Here is a 17,614-nt window from a genome sequence, read left to right as displayed (position 1 = left end):
ATTGCACACACGGTCGAGTAAAATGAGCTATATAAGTACTATTCATAGATAATAAGCACATGCCATATCCCCGTAGGTTCTTCTGAATAGTTATCAGATAGAGAACGTAAATTAGATAGAAAGTGTCCAGTGTCATTGCTCTCACCAGTGAAAAGCCAAAATGAAGAGAAAACACTGCTTCCTTGTTAGTTGTTACTTACATGAAAAAATAAAGCATATATACAAATCATCTTTTGATTCTCCTCACATATCACCAGTCCCCTTAGTTGCGATTCAAAAGTGTGGATAATTGTATTTTGCATATATTTTTTTTTGCTGCTCACATAGTTGAATAAAAAGAAAATATATGTCATCGATAATGTTAATGTTTAGATATGTTATACTGCTAATGGTCCGAACCGTTAGTATAGTGAATAAGATGGGCAAAGTTACAAGGAATTTAGTTACCATCTCCAAACGAGATTAATCGACAATGCCGGTTTAGATGGGTACAACGGTACAATCATTCGTAATCCAATCTTGTGTCTTTCCATTTTTAGAAGATAAAAGTCTGTTTTTTTCTTTAAATATATATATATTTATTCAAAATAATAATAAAAAGGTTTATTTTTTTTTTGTATAAACATATTTTTCAACATAAATTTTATAAGAGTCTACTAATAATTAAAAAAAAAATATTATTACAAACTTTTTTTTAACACAACATAACATAATTCATTCATATTCTTAATCGATTAAAAGAGCAATATTAAATGCTTTTTACAAGATATCTCTAGTAGGATCGGACATTGTTTATCAGGTACTATTACACTTTTTAAATAATATTAAATTTAATGGTTTAAAATTCTTTTTTGCATTATGATTCATAAAATTATCGAACCGGTCCTGTTAATCGAGAATGTGATATTTATTTGTCTTCTAAATTGTTGAACTAGGGTTTCTATAAAATAGAACCATTCTTCTTTGTTTCGCAAAACATAGATAGTTTTGGAAGTTGTGATACCTCCCGCTACTTGAAGAATGAGCGACACTGAATCGCCTTGACATGGATGGCTAGCTGATATATCTCCTATACATCTTCGCTCTATGTGATTCCAAATATGCACAACTAGAGGTAATAGAAGTAAAATTAATTTGATTATGATCAATACAACAAGAAAGATTTTGACGCGCCCGCACTAGTTAGAGAAAGGGAATAAAATATTCTGACAGAATCCAACATAATTAGGACAACATTTTTTTTTTTTTTTTTTGTCATCTGAAATTTATTAAACATGAAACCAAATTTTACAAGGAAGCCCAAAGATAGGCAAAACGTAAAATAAAGAGATACAAACAGTCCATAATATACCACAAAAGTCCCTAGGCAAACAAAAGCTCAAACAAGAGAGCAACTAGAACAGCCCAAAAGGGACTATGAGGACGGCCCAAACAATAGGCCCATTTGTTTATAGCCCCATGGCTTATCGGGAAAGCTGAGTCAACAGGAACGCTGAGATACGTGCACCAACGGAAGAAGACACGTGTCTAGAAAATACAACTTTCACCGACTCAACGCCGACAGAGAATCTTCGCCGGAGATCCGATTCACCGGAAAATCAGAGCATCCACAGTGAAGAGATAACAGCTCAATAGAGCACCAGTTGCGAAGAAGACCCAAGGCAATTGAGAAAAGAAACAGATCTTCGCTTCCAGAAAAGAGAAGAAACGATTGCATTCAATCGATCTTAGAACACCAAATTATCCTGAACATGTAACATGAACATCTTTAAAGATACATATAAGCTTAAAGATGCGAAAGCCCTATCCAAGGGGAGGATGAAACAATCCAGTGATTAGATCGAGATTCATTCGAATCCCAATAGAAGCATAGAGAAGCGAAGAAGACGAGATAAAAGAAAAATCCGGACAGAATCCAGAACTACACAACATCGAAGAAGATCGATGGTTAGCAAGAGGCCGGACGAAATCATCGGAGAAGAAGATGAATCGCCGGAGCTAAAAGCCGGCCGGCTACACCAAAAGATGGAGAACCGCCAGAGTCGAAGGCCCGAGACATCGGGAGTCAAAAAACCATACAAGATCCGGCTATAAACAAAAGAAAGTCTCAAGCTTCAACTCATCCTCTCTGTGAAAGGTGAATCAAATTCTAGGATGGACCACAAGGGGTCAAAAAAATCTAGAATGACCTATCCATAATTTTTATTAATTTTACATTAAAATTTAAATATAAAACATAAGTAAATAACTAAAAAATCAGAAGACGCTAACTTATTTACGATCCGTGCCATTACTATCCTACCCGACACATAACCCGATCCGACCCGACTGGAAACCTAAATCCCCAAATCAAAAGAGGTTCCATCGAAACATAATTCTTCCACTTTCTTAACACATTCACGATCAAACTATATCTCTCTCGTTCTGTCCATCTCTCTGTCACGAAAATGGCATCTAAAAACCAAAAAACTAAGAAGAAGAATGAATCTCCACCGGCGAAGAAGAAGAAGTCTCCACCTCCGAAGAAGAACACTGAACCTGCGAAGAAGAAACGAGATAGTCCATCTCCGGTAGAAGAACACGGAGAAAGCGACGGTGGGTCGTCATCTCAACCCAGTAAGCGGCCGCGGCGGAACCCTAAGGATCAGAACCCTAACCTTAAAAATCTGCGTCGAAATCCGGCCGCCTCTTCTACTCCGGCAGACCCTACTCCAGCCGCTTCTCCTACTCCGGCCGGTTCTCTTACTCAGAACGGCATTGAAGCAACACGGTCAGCAGAGGGGGCGAGGTCACAAGATCCTCCAAGGGCGAGCACACAACAAGACCCTCCGGTTAAACCTCATTCTGGGTCGTCCACTAAGGGGAGGACACGTTCTTCGGAAGAAGGAGAAATTCCTGAGGAAATTGGATCGAATCATGGTGACACTCGCACATCTCAAGAACATAATGCTACAGAGGTAAAAATCGGATCAACTTGAATTCAATTTTAGTAATATGGTACGACTAGGATATATATTGTATATAGTTGTTCTAGTAGATTTAGTTGTATTTAAGAGAAGTGTGACTAGTAGTAATGAAATAAGTTTAACTAGCATTACTAATACAACTATGAAATGTAAAATTGTGTAACTAGTACAACTACTTAAAGTTTAACTTCCAAGTAGAACTTATCAATCGTGTATCACTCATATTTCTCTAAATCAATTGTAATATGTAAAACTTGGATCACTCGTACAACTAGTATTTATCTAACTAGTAGTACTTGTACAACTGTTAAACTAAAGTAAATATTACTTGTGCAACTGTTATATGTAAAACTTGTATTACTCGTACAACTACGAGATATTGAACTTGTATAACTCTTATAACTGTAACATATTTAAGTATAAAACTTGCAATATTTGTACAACTGGAACTTGTAATACTAGTATAATTTGCATATGCATAACTTGTGTTACTCGTACAACTCTTTAATTTTCCAATTGTATTAATGTTATATTTTTTCTCTGTGAAGGGTGAGGAGATGGCTGGAGGAGCAATCAAACCACACAGGTTTTACTTCCAACCAGCCGAGTATGGGAAGCCATGTAAGCTCTCCTCAAGGTGTCATCAACATCGTTTCATCAAGTTGATTAAACATTTTGATGCATCTGAGAAGAAGTGGTTTCACGGGCACCCACAGTTCAAGCATCTTTTCCATATGGATTGCTCCCCAACAAAAAAGGTCATGGGATTATGGATGTTGTTGCTTCGCACCATAAAAGTCGACAAGAAGAGACAGGCTTGGTTTGGGGTAAACGGGGTTCCCATTCGTTACTCCATCAGAGAACATGGCCTCCTATCAGGACTATACTGCCACACATATCCAGAGAACTATGAGAGCATTGGGAGTCTGAGGTTTGCAAAGAAGTACTTTCAGAAAAAACCAAAGAATAAGGGTGAGGATCCTCCTGAACTAAGAGTGACACCGGCTGATGTCCTAAATAAGCTAAAGAAGATGACATATGATGGTAGTCATGATCGGTTGAAGAAGGCAGTACTTTACTTCTTGGCCACAGTCATTAGAGGAAGATCAAGACATGGAACCCCTATAGAGCCTTTTCTTCTCCAAATGGTTAATGATCTTCGTGTGTGCCACACGTTTCCTTGGGGCCGTTTCACCTTCGACGACTCCATAAAGGAGATAATGCATATGGTGAAGCATTTTCGAGGAAAGATCCCATCAAAAGCTGCTTGGACATTTCCTGGGTTTATCAACCCACTAGAGATATTGGCGTTTGAAAGTATACAAGTGTTGAAGGAAAATTTTAGAGAAAATGTTGAAGAATTTGATGATAGCTGTCCATGAATGTGCAAGTCGAGGTTTGTAGCGAATGAGTCGTCAGGATATGCATTGGAAGAGATATATGAGAAGCTTGACGAGACAAAGGTGATACAGTTGAAGTGTAATTTTTGTGTTATTTTGTTTGAGTCTTCATAATTTTACCTTAATGTGTGACATTTTGGTTAATTTTTCAGGAAATATCTAATATTTTGGAACCAAAAGGAAACGAGGCAGATCTATTGGTTGAGATCTTTGATGATGGGTTATGGGATGACTTTGAGCTTGGAGATGATGGGGATAAGTCTGACCCAATTGTCGATGGTTGGAACAAGATTGTTATCGAGGACAGAGTTAAGATTCTTTGGGACGATCTGTACAAGATGGATATCAAAACCCGAAAGAAAGAACACGAGCCTGCGAGGATTTGTGAAGAACCTGAGAGTCCGAGGGTGTGCAAAGAAACTGAGGGTCCGAGGGTGTGCGAGGAAACAGAGGAAGGATATGAGAGTTTGGAAACAAGGCTGACCAAGCTAATGAAAGAAGAGCTTAAGGTGAGGGATGACAAAATTGCCCAATTGGAAGCAAGAATTAAGAGTATGGAAGACGACCGCAATCCAAGGGACGGATTTGGGAACATGGATGACTTTTTTGCTCATGATCGTTTTGACCCCGTTGGAGCCAAAGAAAATGGTATAAACTGTTATCTTATTTATTTGGTTCTGTTTTTGAAGACAGATGATTAATTCTTATATGTTTCTATAGATGGCGAGAAAGAGCCTGGGAAAGAAGGCGAGAAAGAGCTCGAGAAGGAAGGCGAGAAGGAAGCTGCGGAGAAGAATGACGAGAATGAGCCTGAGCACATGGCAGAGATTGACGCGGATAAGAAGGCTACTAAGGAGGGTGATAATGAGCTTGAACTGATGGCAGCAGATGCCGAGAAGCTTGAGAAGGAAGCTGCGGAGAAGGAAGCTGCAGAAAAAGCTGCGGAGAAAGTGAATGAAGATGCTGAAGATCATTCACCCGAGGATGGAGAGCCCTTGACGAGGCCGAAGAGGTTGGCAAAGCCTTCTCGTGCACATCAGTCTCCATATGTCCCAAAATAATCTGTGTGTTTCTTGTATTTGAAACTTGGAACTTTTATGCTGCTTTTGGATGTTGGTGATGCTTTTGTCAAACTTAAAACTTGTGTCTTTCTGAACTTGTGTTGCTTATGTTGCTTTGGTATGTGTAAAACTTAAGACTTACTTATGTTTGTGATTTTATTGTTATTGTGTTTGTCATAGTGGTTTTCAACTTGTTTGATTGTAACAGGTCATTGGTATAACTAGTACAACCATATTAAATATGGCAAAATTACTCTGACAGGTACAACTGGTACAACTAGACAAAAGAAGGAACAACCATCATGTTTAGAACATGCAACACATTTTAAATGTGATAAACAACTAAAACATGATAAACGTAATAACATATAGTTGTACGAGTATTCTAGTTCTACAATCTTATATATAGTTGTACCAGTTTTTGAGTTGTACAAGTTTGTACATAGTTGTATTTTGGTTGAAAATTTGAAAATTTTAGTTGTACCACATACTAAATATGTATACCTAAGTTGTACAACTCTCATTTATTTAGATACATATGCGCACATGCAATAAAATCATTAATTTTGTTAAAACATATTTGGTGTATGTTTTTCAAAAATATAGTGAACAAACTAGTAAACAAACCTTTAAAGTATAAGGTAGATCATGAAAACTTATGTGATTATGTAATAATTGTAAAAAAAAAATTGATAATTTTTTTTTGAATAATTAGGATGGACCACTCTAAGTATCTTCCTACTTGTCTATTCTATTGTTATTTACTTATGGAAAGCCAAATAGAATTTAAAACTTTTATAACCGAAGCAGTTGTACCAGTTATACTAGTATTTATTTCCTCATATATATAATGTAGTTATTAGACAAGTGATAATATATGAAGTTTTACCAGTTGTACCTGTAGTACTTGACAGAAACAACACATTACATAAAATAAGTTCCACAATACTTAAATAAGTTTCACATACACATAAACAAGGTCCACAATACTTAAATAAGTTTCACATACATAAAAACATAATCAAGGCTCATTCATTGTTCTCATTTCCATCATGACCACTTCTTTCGTTGTCACCTCCCTCGTCGCCACTTCCTTTGCTGCCACTTCCCTCGCTGCTACTTTCATCGCTGTCACTTCCGTCATTTTCACCGACCAATGGTGGATACTTCTTCTTTTTCTTCCTCCGATATTCTCCTGCAGATGGGAATCTAGTAACTTGTAGTCTTCCTTTCTTTTTTTCAACATAAGGAGGGAAGACAACCTGAGATCGGATTTCTTCAGGAATTTTATAACTCTCCCATGAAGAATGATGAGGCACTGGATATACTGTCCTGTAATATGCCAAAGTCCACTGCTCCATCCAGTAATACCTAGAACAATAATGTTCAGCCATTTCTCCATGCGCCATGATGGCAGCAAGTACATGCACACAAGGATACCGGTCAATATCAAAACACCTACAGTAGCATGTTCCATTGTTCAAATCAACAAAATAACCTTGACCGTCCTTCCCAATCACATTGTAGTGACGTTCAAATCTGTTTAGCTCCCTCACCTCGAGCTTTTTTGCCTTCGGATAATTGTGATGCCATATCCCATGCACGTACGGGACTAGTATCTGCCTCTCTGGTACACGTAAAGATAACTGTCAATATTTGTTAAACCATTCTACAATCTTCCCCACCACCACATCAATCATTGGCAACAACGCATATTTCCTTGGTTCTTTTAAAACACCATTGATAGATTCAACAGTGTTGGTTGTATCTATGTTGTACCTTTCTCCCGGAAATTTACATCTTGCCCATTTGGTCTCATGAACACTGTCATCTAGATAAGCGGCGGCCTGAGGATACGTGCTCCTGAAATCATTGTAGCACTTTCTGAACTCTATCTCTGTGTACATACCAACAATTTTTCTGAACTTTTTGGCAACCCCTTTCTTGTTAACATTGCTGCATGCTCCGCTGACATTATTAGACAAGTGATAATTGCAATATCCATGAATTGCCGATGGGTACACCTCGTGTACTTTCTTGATGATGCTTTGGTTTCTATCAGTACAAAATACAAGCTGGGGATCATCTGGTATCAAAGTTTTTAATATAGTCAAAAACCACTCCCAGCTCGCATTTTTCTCACCATCTACTACCGCAAAAGCGAGGGGATAATGATGATGGTCTGGATCCTGAGCAGTGGCAATGAGAAGCACTCCTTTGTACACACCCTTTAGGTGAGTTCCATCCATTATTATCACTTTCCTCATCGCCTTAAACCCTTCGATGCAAGCTCCGAGCGCAAAGAACATATACTTAAACTGATTAGTCTCATCCACTACTAATCGTGTAATGGTATCAGGATTCATCTTTTCTAACATGTACAAGTAAGATGGCAGTCTAGCAAAACTCTCCTCAGGGTTACCACGCAGATCACTGACAGCTTGGTGTTTCCCTCTCAAAGCCGTAGAATATGAAACCTTGACTCCTAGTTTGTTCTTCACCAAATTTATGATAGTATTTGGATCTGGAGTCTTGAATTGGGCTGGATAATCAGCGTGCACCACTGATGCGACCAAGCTTGGTGTACCTCTTTTCCCCCTTTTGATTATACTTCCCTCTCCCCGAAAACACGTATGCATCTTTCTATACTTTCTGATAGTGAAAAATGCCGAGTTTTTCAGCTTTGCAGCTCGTAAATACCATCTGCATCCAACCCCACGACATTTCAATACGTAAAGAACAGGATTCGACTTCAATATATCGACCTCAAAACAATTCGAATGCACTCCTCTGTCCACTAAATCCCTCACTTCCTTCTTAGTTGCAAATTCTTGATCCATACTCATATCAATACCATCATCCCACTCAACAATGACAACTATTTCTTCAACTGGTGTAACAGCTGCCAACTCCTCCCTATCATCCATTTCATCACCCTCTCCATTGCTTTTCTCATGGTCGTACCCATCTGATTGTTTTTGAGGAACAATTGCCAACTCCTCAACTTCAACCATACCATAATTAGCTCTGGCATCACTCATAATTTCATCATTCATAGAAAAATGCTCGTTACTCTGATTTTCTGAGATGATTTCGGAAAGCTCCACATGCAAGACACTACGCCGGTTTTTCTTGTCTACCTCCATTAAATATCCTAAAACATCTTCATCATCCAAAATATAACAAGGCCTCTTATTATCCACGACCAGAGGAAAGTAACTCAGTTGAAGCTTTGTCGCAGCTACATCGATATTCATTTTCTTACATATTCTATCAACCAAGTGAGAATAAGTAATCTCCTCATATCTTCCTTTTATCACTAATGTAGAAATATGCCGGTCTCCACCATGATCAAAATGTATCACCACAGCTCCACTACTATCCATAGTTCCTGAAAAGGAGTAAAAACCAACATTACCGCTTAATAGTTATGCCAGTTATACGAGTTTTACTATTGCTAAAATTCTGGTTATACTAGTATTACCAGTTAGACTGGTTTACAAGTAACAGTAGTTATAAGTTATACTAGTAATACCAGTTATACTATGTTCACTCGGCACATGACTACTATAAGTTATACAAGTTCTACCCATATTTTTATTTAATGTTACTTAGAGTTATAGCAGGTGTATTAGTTGTACGTTTCGTATGAATAATATCAGTAATACTAATTTTGCCAGTATTACTACTTTCACTTTTAAGTTGTATCAGTGTCACTGGTTCTTAACGAATTTTTAAAAGTTGTACCAGTTGTACCGTAAGCAAAAACGATTTTTTCTACAATATTGTGCTTCATACTTCAACAACATTATATTAAACCTTACAACATGATTCATAACGTTAACAGACATATTATGTGACTAAACCGAAACAGAAAATGATAAAAAAAAAAAAGACTGAGAAGAGTGAAAGAGAAAGAGAGGGAGAGAGTATACATACACTTACCTAAAGATTTCTGAACCAAGGACGTCGTACATGTGATGTTTTAAAGCGTCATAAGCAGTAGAAAAACCTTAAGAAACAGAGTTAAGGGTTTGTAGATGAAGAATTGAAGAAGAGAATTTTGGTTGGTGAAATGAGTGAATTTAATCGTGTAGTTGAACTGAAATGAAGAAGAAGAAAATGTATTAAATTTCGGTGGGACCCAGATGAAAGAGAGAGAGAGAGATTCGATTTTAAGGGAGAAATTGGAGGGTTCAGATTATAAAATAGATAATTTGATCTAATGATCAACATTGATCTATCATTAAAGATAAAATGGTCATTTTACGTCCTTTGGTCTATACAGATTTTTTTTGTATGTTCTAGATTATGTTTTGGTCCATTTAGTCCAAATCAGATTGTGGTCCGTGAAAGATACGTAGAGAAGAGAACAGAGAGGAGAGGAGCGAGCTCATTATCTTTAGGACAATATCTTTGTATAAACGGTGTGTACGATAATACACAAACAACAATTAATTGTCATAAAGATAAAAAAGAAAAGGTCAAAGACGTGGAGTGAAGTAGACCCCACTTGTGATTTGAGCTCTCCTGCCCATAAGAAAAAAAAAAAAAAAAACTTCGACCACCGCATCTCCGTTTCGATCCGCCGCTGAATCGGTGAAGAAGCCCAATTGGTAAATTTTCCCCTTTAGAATCTGTTGTTTTGAATCTGAAATTGGTTTGTTGTTTTTGATCGACGATAAAGCTTCGAACTTTCGTTTAGGGTTTCGCGTCTTTCCGAATTGGGCATTTGCGTATCTGTTGATCGTTAACGAAAAAGATGATTTTTTTGGCATTTTATAGGGATTTTGGGTTATGGAGTTGAAGGAATCGAAGAATGATGATGAAGAGGTTGTTGTTGATATATTGGAATGCAATGATGAGGACACTGATGATGATGATGATGTGTGCTCTTCTTCTTCTAGCTCCTCCTTTAGTGGAACTGTTTCTGAACGTGATGAGACTGAGGAAACAGCTTGTAATGATCAAGAAGCTGACTCCATCATGTGTACTGATCCTTTGTGGGTGAGGTAAGTAAGCTCCTTATCTCTCTCACTTGGGAATGATTATTATTCCTTTTTGTTCTGTTGTGAGATTGGTTCCTTTTTTATTTCTGGTAGAAAGAAGAAGCTGACTGATCACTGGAGGAGGTTCATACACCCTATAACGTGGCGTTGCAAGTGGCTTGAACTCAAAGTCAGAGAGCTTCAGAACCAAGCAGGGAAGTACGACAAAGAACTCCAAGAATCTTGCCAAGCCAAGCAGATAGAGTTGGAAAATCTCAGATCAGAAGAAGTTGGATCTCTTCTTCAGTGTCGTACTCAGAGAACCAGAGTCAAGAAGAGGAGAAAGAGAAAGCGAGTTGAAGAAGAAGAAGCCTCAGATGTTTCTTCCTATACGTTTAACCATAACCTCTTCTCTTATTACGGTATCTTCTCGTGGTCGTGTTCATTGTTTATCTACCATTAATTATTACTACTTTAATACTTTTTTTTTTAATTACAGAAAACCGAAGATCTTTTGGCGATGTTGCTCTCAGTGATAAAAAGAATAAGAACTCTAAGGAGGAAGAGGCAGTTTTCTCTGAGGAGACATTGCTTCTTGAGTTTGGGGAAGGTGATGCGTTCTTGGAACAGATGCTTTTGAAGATTGAAGCAGTAAAGGTGGAAGCTCTTAACTTGAAGAACAGAGTAGACAAGGTGGTGAATGAGAATCCATGTAGGTTCTCTTTGGAGCAACAAAAGCAGCCCCTTTTGGTTACTAAAAACGAAGATGATTCCGAAGAAAAGACAGTTAAGTCTGCTTCAGTTTCTGAAGATGATGACGAGACAACAGATATCTTATTGTCTGAAATGATGCAAAGGGAAGGGAAAGCTATTGTTCCTAATAAGAAGCTACTGAAGACAGAACAAACTTCAGTTGAGGAAGGTCCATCAAGACCGGTAAGTTTCTGCAACTTAACAAACAAACATCGTTGTATAGCTTTTGTTCTCATATGCCTCTTTTTGTAACTCAAATGTAGGTAAGGAACAGGAAGCCACGCAATCTTGAGGTAAAGGAAGAGACTAAAACAAAGAGACGTAGAGTTTCAAAAGAGAAGCCAAAGTCAAATGTTACCAAGCGTCCCAACAAGAAGAGAAAGCGAGGGAAAAGAAGGTCAGGCTCTTCTGGATCAAGAAGAAGATCCTAAAATGCTTTGGGAAACTTCAATAAAACAAGTCTGAACTTGGGTTTAATAATTAAAGTTTTCTTTTTTTAACTCTCTAGACATCCTTAAGCTTTTAAAGTACAGAGATAGATCTATAGAATTGCAGCTGTTTGATTCTTGGTGTTATGAACTCAATCATCATAGCTATTCAAACTACATGATGGTCTTCATGTATTTCTTTTGACTAAATAAATAACTTTGGAGCTTTGCTTCTACCTTGGAAGGTTAAATAGGAGAATAAAGAATGTTGAGAAATTAGCACATAAAGGGAAAATGAGAATTACTTAAAAGTTAAAAATATTTTTATTTTATATTTGAGTTTAGGTTTAGTGATTAGAGTTTAGCATCCAGTATTTAGGGAGTGGGTTAGGATAAATGTTTAGGATTTGGAGTAATTTAGTCATTTTATCTTTTAATTAGTGTCAAACTAGTCACTTTTCTTCTTAATGCTAATTTTGTCATAATTTTTTTGTGTTATCTAAATCATTTGCCCAAGAATGCTCAAATTAAAAGCATTATTTCAAATACATTCTTCTTGAGAGTTTGGCAGAGACAATGGCCAAAATGGTGATCATAGGGACGAATATAACATCAGGTATAAGTTTGATGAACTTTAGCTGAGGACCATTCTCTCCTGCTCTCTTAGCCGCCATAGCCGCCGGAGGTGATGCTATTCCGGTGATCATAGTGACGTCATCGAGTTTACCTGGCTTCACTTTCTTTGCAATGAACTCTGTGAACACTTTCTCTTCTTTGTCTTTTGCTTCTTTCCACCGTGTGAAACAAGCCTAACTTAATTATCACTGTATTAGAGAAAATAGTTATAATATTTTTACTTGGAGAATTAAAAAGGTCTTCTTGCATTTATTTTGTCAGGGGTCGGGAAATCAAAGTGTCGGCCTGGTAATGCCGAGTTGAATTTGCTACACATCAAACATATAGTTATGTTGTTGATCTAGAGAAAGACTGATCAAGTAGAATCTAACCATTGAGTGTGATTCTTACTTGAAAATGTCTAAAACAGCAACGTGGAAATCGTCGAAGTTGTTGATAGTTTTCTTGGTGAATTGTTTGCAGAGTGAGCCCATTACCACATTCATCATCTGTGTTGGCGGTACCCCTAAGATACCAAATATTACCCAAAACACTTTTATTTTTTTTCTTTCTAATAAATAAAAGGAATGTCATTAAAATGGTGACTCTTGTATAATATTAATCGTTAATTTTTAGGTTAAAGAAACGCAAAGCCTTTTCCGAGAAAGCCCATTGAACCTCCCATGTCGTCTAGAAGATAGTCTTTAGAAGAAAAATGATAGTGAACTTTCATGCATATCAGCTGATGCATATTTGTATTTGATGTGGAGGAATCAGTACAATGACTTGGCTTGGTGGGTTTAGGTCTTTTGCAAAGCAAATAATCTCGAAATCTCATGCACAAGACCTTGGTTTAAGTATAAACTTGTGCTTTCTAAAGGTTAACGATTATAATAAAAGAACTTCTTAGCCTTTGATTAAATCTTAGTAACTAAATCATTTTTTAGTTTGTATTGATTGCTCCTTCTTTGTGTGATTTCAATTTTTTTTAACCGCACAGGATATGCATTATAATATATCATTGGTGTTAGTCCAAGTGATTTAGTTTGTTTAGACGTCTAAGCGTGTATACGTATCTCCTTGATGGGCATTGGTTGATTAATATAGTTAACTTCTGTGTGTGTTTATATGTCAGGAATTGTTTCTTAAATTAATGGATTGGAGTGCAATTGTTGCTGAGCACACTATTCGTGGGTTTCTCATCAAACTACTTCAGTGGACTTTATTAAAACGCAAAAGAAAAATGAAAAGGAAGACAATTTAAGTTGTCACCAAAACTAGATATTTGATTTCATAAAATGGCTGAGTAAGGCTGCTCTTCACAGCAGCCAAGTTACATTGACACAATGACACTAGACATATTTACACACAATCAATCTTGCTAAAAAAACCCTAAATACATAGGTAATGTGCATGAATATAGTCTTGGATTTTAGTCCTTTGATAAACCACAAGTCTCTAAATCATTAACTTATTCGAGACACAGCTGACTGTAAGTCTGTAACCAATCAAACAAGTTGGTCGACAGTAGACCAAGAAGCCTTCTGATTCCTATTAGCAGCTTCATGAATGGGAATACCCTATAAGTTATAAAACAAAAACCTAATATACTGCTATGTCAAACTATAAAACAACCAACCGAAAATCTTCTCATGTATTAATTAAAAAGAAAAAAAGAAAAACAAACCAGACTTGGAAATATTTTGAGTGGTAGAAGAACAAAGTATTCAGCATAATAATAATAAATAAGTTCCATTATTTAGTAAACTCTTTAACACAAAGGGGATGCACGCACTCTAGCTTCTTCTTCCTTAGGCTGCCTCTTCTTGTTTGCCTCGGTTGAAAGAGATTGCTTCTTGTTTCTCTCGTAGAAGAGATCCAATTCTGGAATTTGTCTTCCTGCTCTCGCAATCCTCCTCTTGTTGAGCATGTTTCTCAACCAGCTTGAAAACAAACCAAAATGGGGATAAAATTTTAGTGATACAGAGAGTTGTTAAAAATGTATAATAATGATCACAAGCTGCGCTTACCTTGCGATTATGTTCTTCACTTTGGTTATGGAGGATCAGGTTATATTCGTCGTAGGCGGGATAATTGCAGACTTGGCAAAAATGTTTAGGCTTACCGTAGCGGTCGACCACAAGTTCAAGCAACTGCACACACACACACAGGTACATGAAAATTTTTACAAAAAAAAAATCAGTGGATAGAAGGTTTCTACTGTTATTTGTCACAAGCTCGTGAGTCAAGAAAACGGAAGCTTGGCTGGTGTTTAAGGATGACAGGAAAGACTCAAGACAGCAAGGAGGAGTCACAGGATATTCATCTTGGGTAATTTTGCAGTATTGTTTACAAGGAAGATCATTATTTCTGCAAAAGGAGATGAGAAATTTTGTTCATCAGAAGGTACAGCAAAGAGAGTCAGGACGTCAGAGATTATCACAGTTACAGTCACTCAAGGAAAGAATGGTCAGAACATTCAAAACTGGTACAGTAGAGTGGAGCAGTGAAGCAAAGCGAGGTTTCTGACGGGTCTTTTGGTAAAAAGAGATACAGTTGAAGTGACTGCAGTTAGAGGACGTGTGTATCATCAGGTCTGACACATATCATCAAGCAATAATCAGTGGTTCAAACATTCTAAAATACAAGCATATACTGGGTTTTCAAAGTTAAAGTGCAGAAGGTTTAAGTTCTGAGAATTGAAGCTAAGTGTGAGAATTAAAAGTGAAGTCTGAATGGGTTTTGTTTCAGGTGGAGTCCTGTTACTACATGGTTTGTTGACTTCAGTGGGAGCTTGGTTTATTCAGAAGGTCTCACTGACTATTTTCAGTTTGAGAATGGCTTTTAGGATGTGATGATCAGCTTGCACGAGTTATGAAGATTCTGGTTGGTTCAGTGTGATAAGATGAACAGAGAAGCAAGTGCAGACATTGACATCGACAGATTAAAAGCTCAACCAACGGTTATGTGCAGATGAGTTCAGTGGTTATTGGATACTGAGGAGTGTGTAATCAGTCTGTCAGATGTGTGTTCATAAGAAGAATGCAGCACAGAGTCGTCAGTCCAGAGACGTCAAGGCAGGTAGTGGTAAATAAATTCTGCAATAAAACTAAAGTTTTGTTTTCCAGGTTTTACAGAACAAGAAGAAGATACTTAGTTCAAGGTGGAGCGGTTTTAACAGATGATCAAGTTCTATCTAGTTCAGATTCTCAAGGATAAGCTACAGCAAGAAGATAGCAAACTAAAGAAGTGGTTTGCAGAGTTCTCTGAAGACAGAAAATGAAGGTCAGAGATTGTTCTGCTTGTAGTAAGGACAACTACAAAGGACTTCCGAGTTGTTTTAAGTGCATCATAAGAAGGCTTGGAGTAATCTTCTCAGTAAAGGCGCTTGAGGTAAATCAAGTGAAGGTATAAACATCAGAAGCATGGTAAAATGAAGCTGATGGACAGAGAGAGGTTGCAGTGAAGTCTGGAAGAATCAGAGATGCAAGTACGAGTTTTTTGGTATTTTTCAGGCGGGTAAAAGCCATTGCAGGTCACTGCATCAGAAGAAGTGTCTCAGGGTATTGCGGTCTTGTGATGTTGAGACAGAGTTAAAGAAATCAAGTGGTAGATTTGTTGGTTGAAGATTTGTTGATGCGGATCAGTTTGAGCAGAAGATGAACAGAGATTCTATACATCGAAAGTCTTCCTATCCGAGTTGAGTTAGGCGGCGTGTCCTGCTATCGATAGCAGCAGTGTAGGGTAATGTTCAAGTCCAGTACGTTCAAGCAGGCAGAGGCAGAGGTGTTCAGTTCTTCGAGAAGTCTCAAGCTAGCATTGGATTCACAGTTTTTTGGGCAGTATAGTTGGTGATCGTCTGTAGCAGCAACAGTTAAAGGTGGAGCTTATGGTTTCATCTCGGTGATGTTGTTGTGTGGTCACCTAAGGTTCAGGTTATGGAGAATGCCAAAGGAGAATCAGTGAAGAAGTGGAGTATACCACAAGGTTGTGTAACTCTTGTTTTGCAATCTAAGAAGACTTGAGAATTTTAATAGCTGAAGATGGTGGTATGGTTCATGTCACAGCTAGAGTTCAGTGAGTATATCAAGTCTGATTCGTTGGTTTGGAGGCTGAAGTTGCTGAAGTACAGAGGATCTGTAGGTAAACAAAAAAATTAATTACGTGATAGTGGGCACTGGCATTTTCGATGTACTTAGTAATTGGTTTGGCTTGCCCGAGTAGTAAAATTTTGGATTTGTATTTGGTTTACTAAAAACGTGTACTTAGAGTTTCAAGGTACTTGTCAAAAAATGAAGGACTTGCGAATTAATTGATTTGTTTTATTACTTATTATTTGCAAATTACTTGATAATTATGAGTAAATTATTTGCTAGTTCGTTGAAATTTAAAGGTAAATAATTCTGTTATATTTAAATAATGTCACTAATTTCATATATTTTAGTCAATTCTAGAATTGGAATATATAAAAAAGAGAAAATTTCAAAATGCTTATATAAATATATCACTTATATTTGATTCTATGAAAATGGAAACATAAACAAATTATTTTACTATGATTTAAGAAAATGTATATCTCTTAGTAATGAACCAAACAACATAACAACATGAAGTAATTAATTTTATTTTAATATTTGATATTTTCTTGTACTTTCAAATGATTTAAATAGATTACTTGATATCGACTTGGTCAAAAAACTTTAGGGATCATGTACTGGTTAAGTAGCGATTAGGAAGCAAGTAACAAGTAATTGTGGCCACTTATCAAAAGCAATACATAAATTTTAATTAAGTAGTGAAATTGATACTAAGTATTTAATAAACCAAGTAATATATAGCAAGTAAGAGGACAAGTAAAGAATAACAATTAACAAGCCAAGTAATTAAAAATAAAAATAAACTTGATGCTTGATTTGTACTTGCGAGTAAGAAAATTACTCGACTTGATTGTATCAAGTATTTGTTTTTTCAAACCGAATCGAGTCAAATAGCGAGTATAAGCTGAGTATCAAGTATTTGTGCCCAGCGCTAGATGGAAGAAGAGAGTGATGATGGAGGCGAGTACAGAGTCAATCTTCATTTCAGCAAAGTTTAAATCTATGAGTCATAGAAAAATAAATTGGGCAATCAACTTGCGGTTAAGGTATATTTTACAAGATTGCTTCCTTGCATAGCCCCTTACAGTTTCTTAAGTAAAGACTAGTCTCTCACATTCTACTTAATTATTTTGGCCAATGGTGAAGCTCTTGATTGTGTTCTCAACAAAAGTGATATTACAAAAATAAATGATAGAGAGAACATGTTCTCATTAATTCTCCACTCGTCTTGATTTAATTGATTCAAGTCTTTTTTTGTTTACTAAATATATATTATAATAATTGTGAGAGACACACTTTGAGAGCT

At 36.8% G+C, this 17,614-nt stretch overlaps 5 protein-coding genes across 5 annotated transcripts; 3 read left to right on the top strand and 2 right to left on the bottom strand.

Moving 5' to 3' along the window:
• The first annotated feature begins 3,523 nt into the window (after window positions 1-3,523).
• Window positions 3,524-4,348, top strand: LOC125580848 (uncharacterized protein At3g43530-like). The gene has a single exon (XM_048746098.1). The coding sequence runs from the start codon at window positions 3,524-3,526 to the stop codon at window positions 4,346-4,348; it is 825 nt and encodes a 274-aa protein (XP_048602055.1).
• LOC125580847 (uncharacterized protein At3g43530-like) lies at window positions 4,349-5,427 on the top strand. The gene is made up of 3 exons (XM_048746097.1): window positions 4,349-4,429; window positions 4,519-5,014; window positions 5,087-5,427. Exons 1-3 carry the CDS (start codon window positions 4,349-4,351, stop codon window positions 5,425-5,427), a joined length of 918 nt encoding a protein of 305 aa, XP_048602054.1.
• Window positions 5,428-6,301: 874 nt separating this feature from the next.
• Window positions 6,302-9,672, bottom strand: LOC125580505. The gene is made up of 2 exons (XM_048745010.1): window positions 9,373-9,672; window positions 6,302-8,818 (listed from the first exon to the last, which is right to left on the bottom strand). The coding sequence occupies exon 2, from the start codon at window positions 8,811-8,813 to the stop codon at window positions 7,077-7,079; it is 1,737 nt and encodes a 578-aa protein (XP_048600967.1). The 5' UTR covers window positions 8,814-8,818; window positions 9,373-9,672; the 3' UTR covers window positions 6,302-7,076.
• A 229-nt stretch (window positions 9,673-9,901) lies between these two features.
• Window positions 9,902-11,832, top strand: LOC106426787. The gene is made up of 5 exons (XM_013867519.3): window positions 9,902-10,043; window positions 10,213-10,439; window positions 10,530-10,837; window positions 10,915-11,351; window positions 11,432-11,832. Exons 2-5 carry the CDS (start codon window positions 10,225-10,227, stop codon window positions 11,597-11,599), a joined length of 1,128 nt encoding a protein of 375 aa, XP_013722973.2. The 5' UTR covers window positions 9,902-10,043; window positions 10,213-10,224; the 3' UTR covers window positions 11,600-11,832.
• A 238-nt stretch (window positions 11,833-12,070) lies between these two features.
• LOC106353555 lies at window positions 12,071-12,896 on the bottom strand. The gene is made up of 4 exons (XM_048745011.1): window positions 12,866-12,896; window positions 12,623-12,737; window positions 12,480-12,540; window positions 12,071-12,405 (listed from the first exon to the last, which is right to left on the bottom strand). Exons 1-4 carry the CDS (start codon window positions 12,894-12,896, stop codon window positions 12,133-12,135), a joined length of 480 nt encoding a protein of 159 aa, XP_048600968.1. The 3' UTR covers window positions 12,071-12,132.
• Window positions 12,897-17,614: the final 4,718 nt, after the last annotated feature.

This window comes from Brassica napus, chromosome C1 (genome assembly GCF_020379485.1).
Source record: "Brassica napus cultivar Da-Ae chromosome C1, Da-Ae, whole genome shotgun sequence".
Lineage (NCBI taxonomy): Eukaryota > Viridiplantae > Streptophyta > Magnoliopsida > Brassicales > Brassicaceae > Brassica > Brassica napus.
The sequence above is the reverse complement of the archived record's forward strand: the minus strand, read 5'-3'. Positions and strand labels throughout refer to the sequence as shown.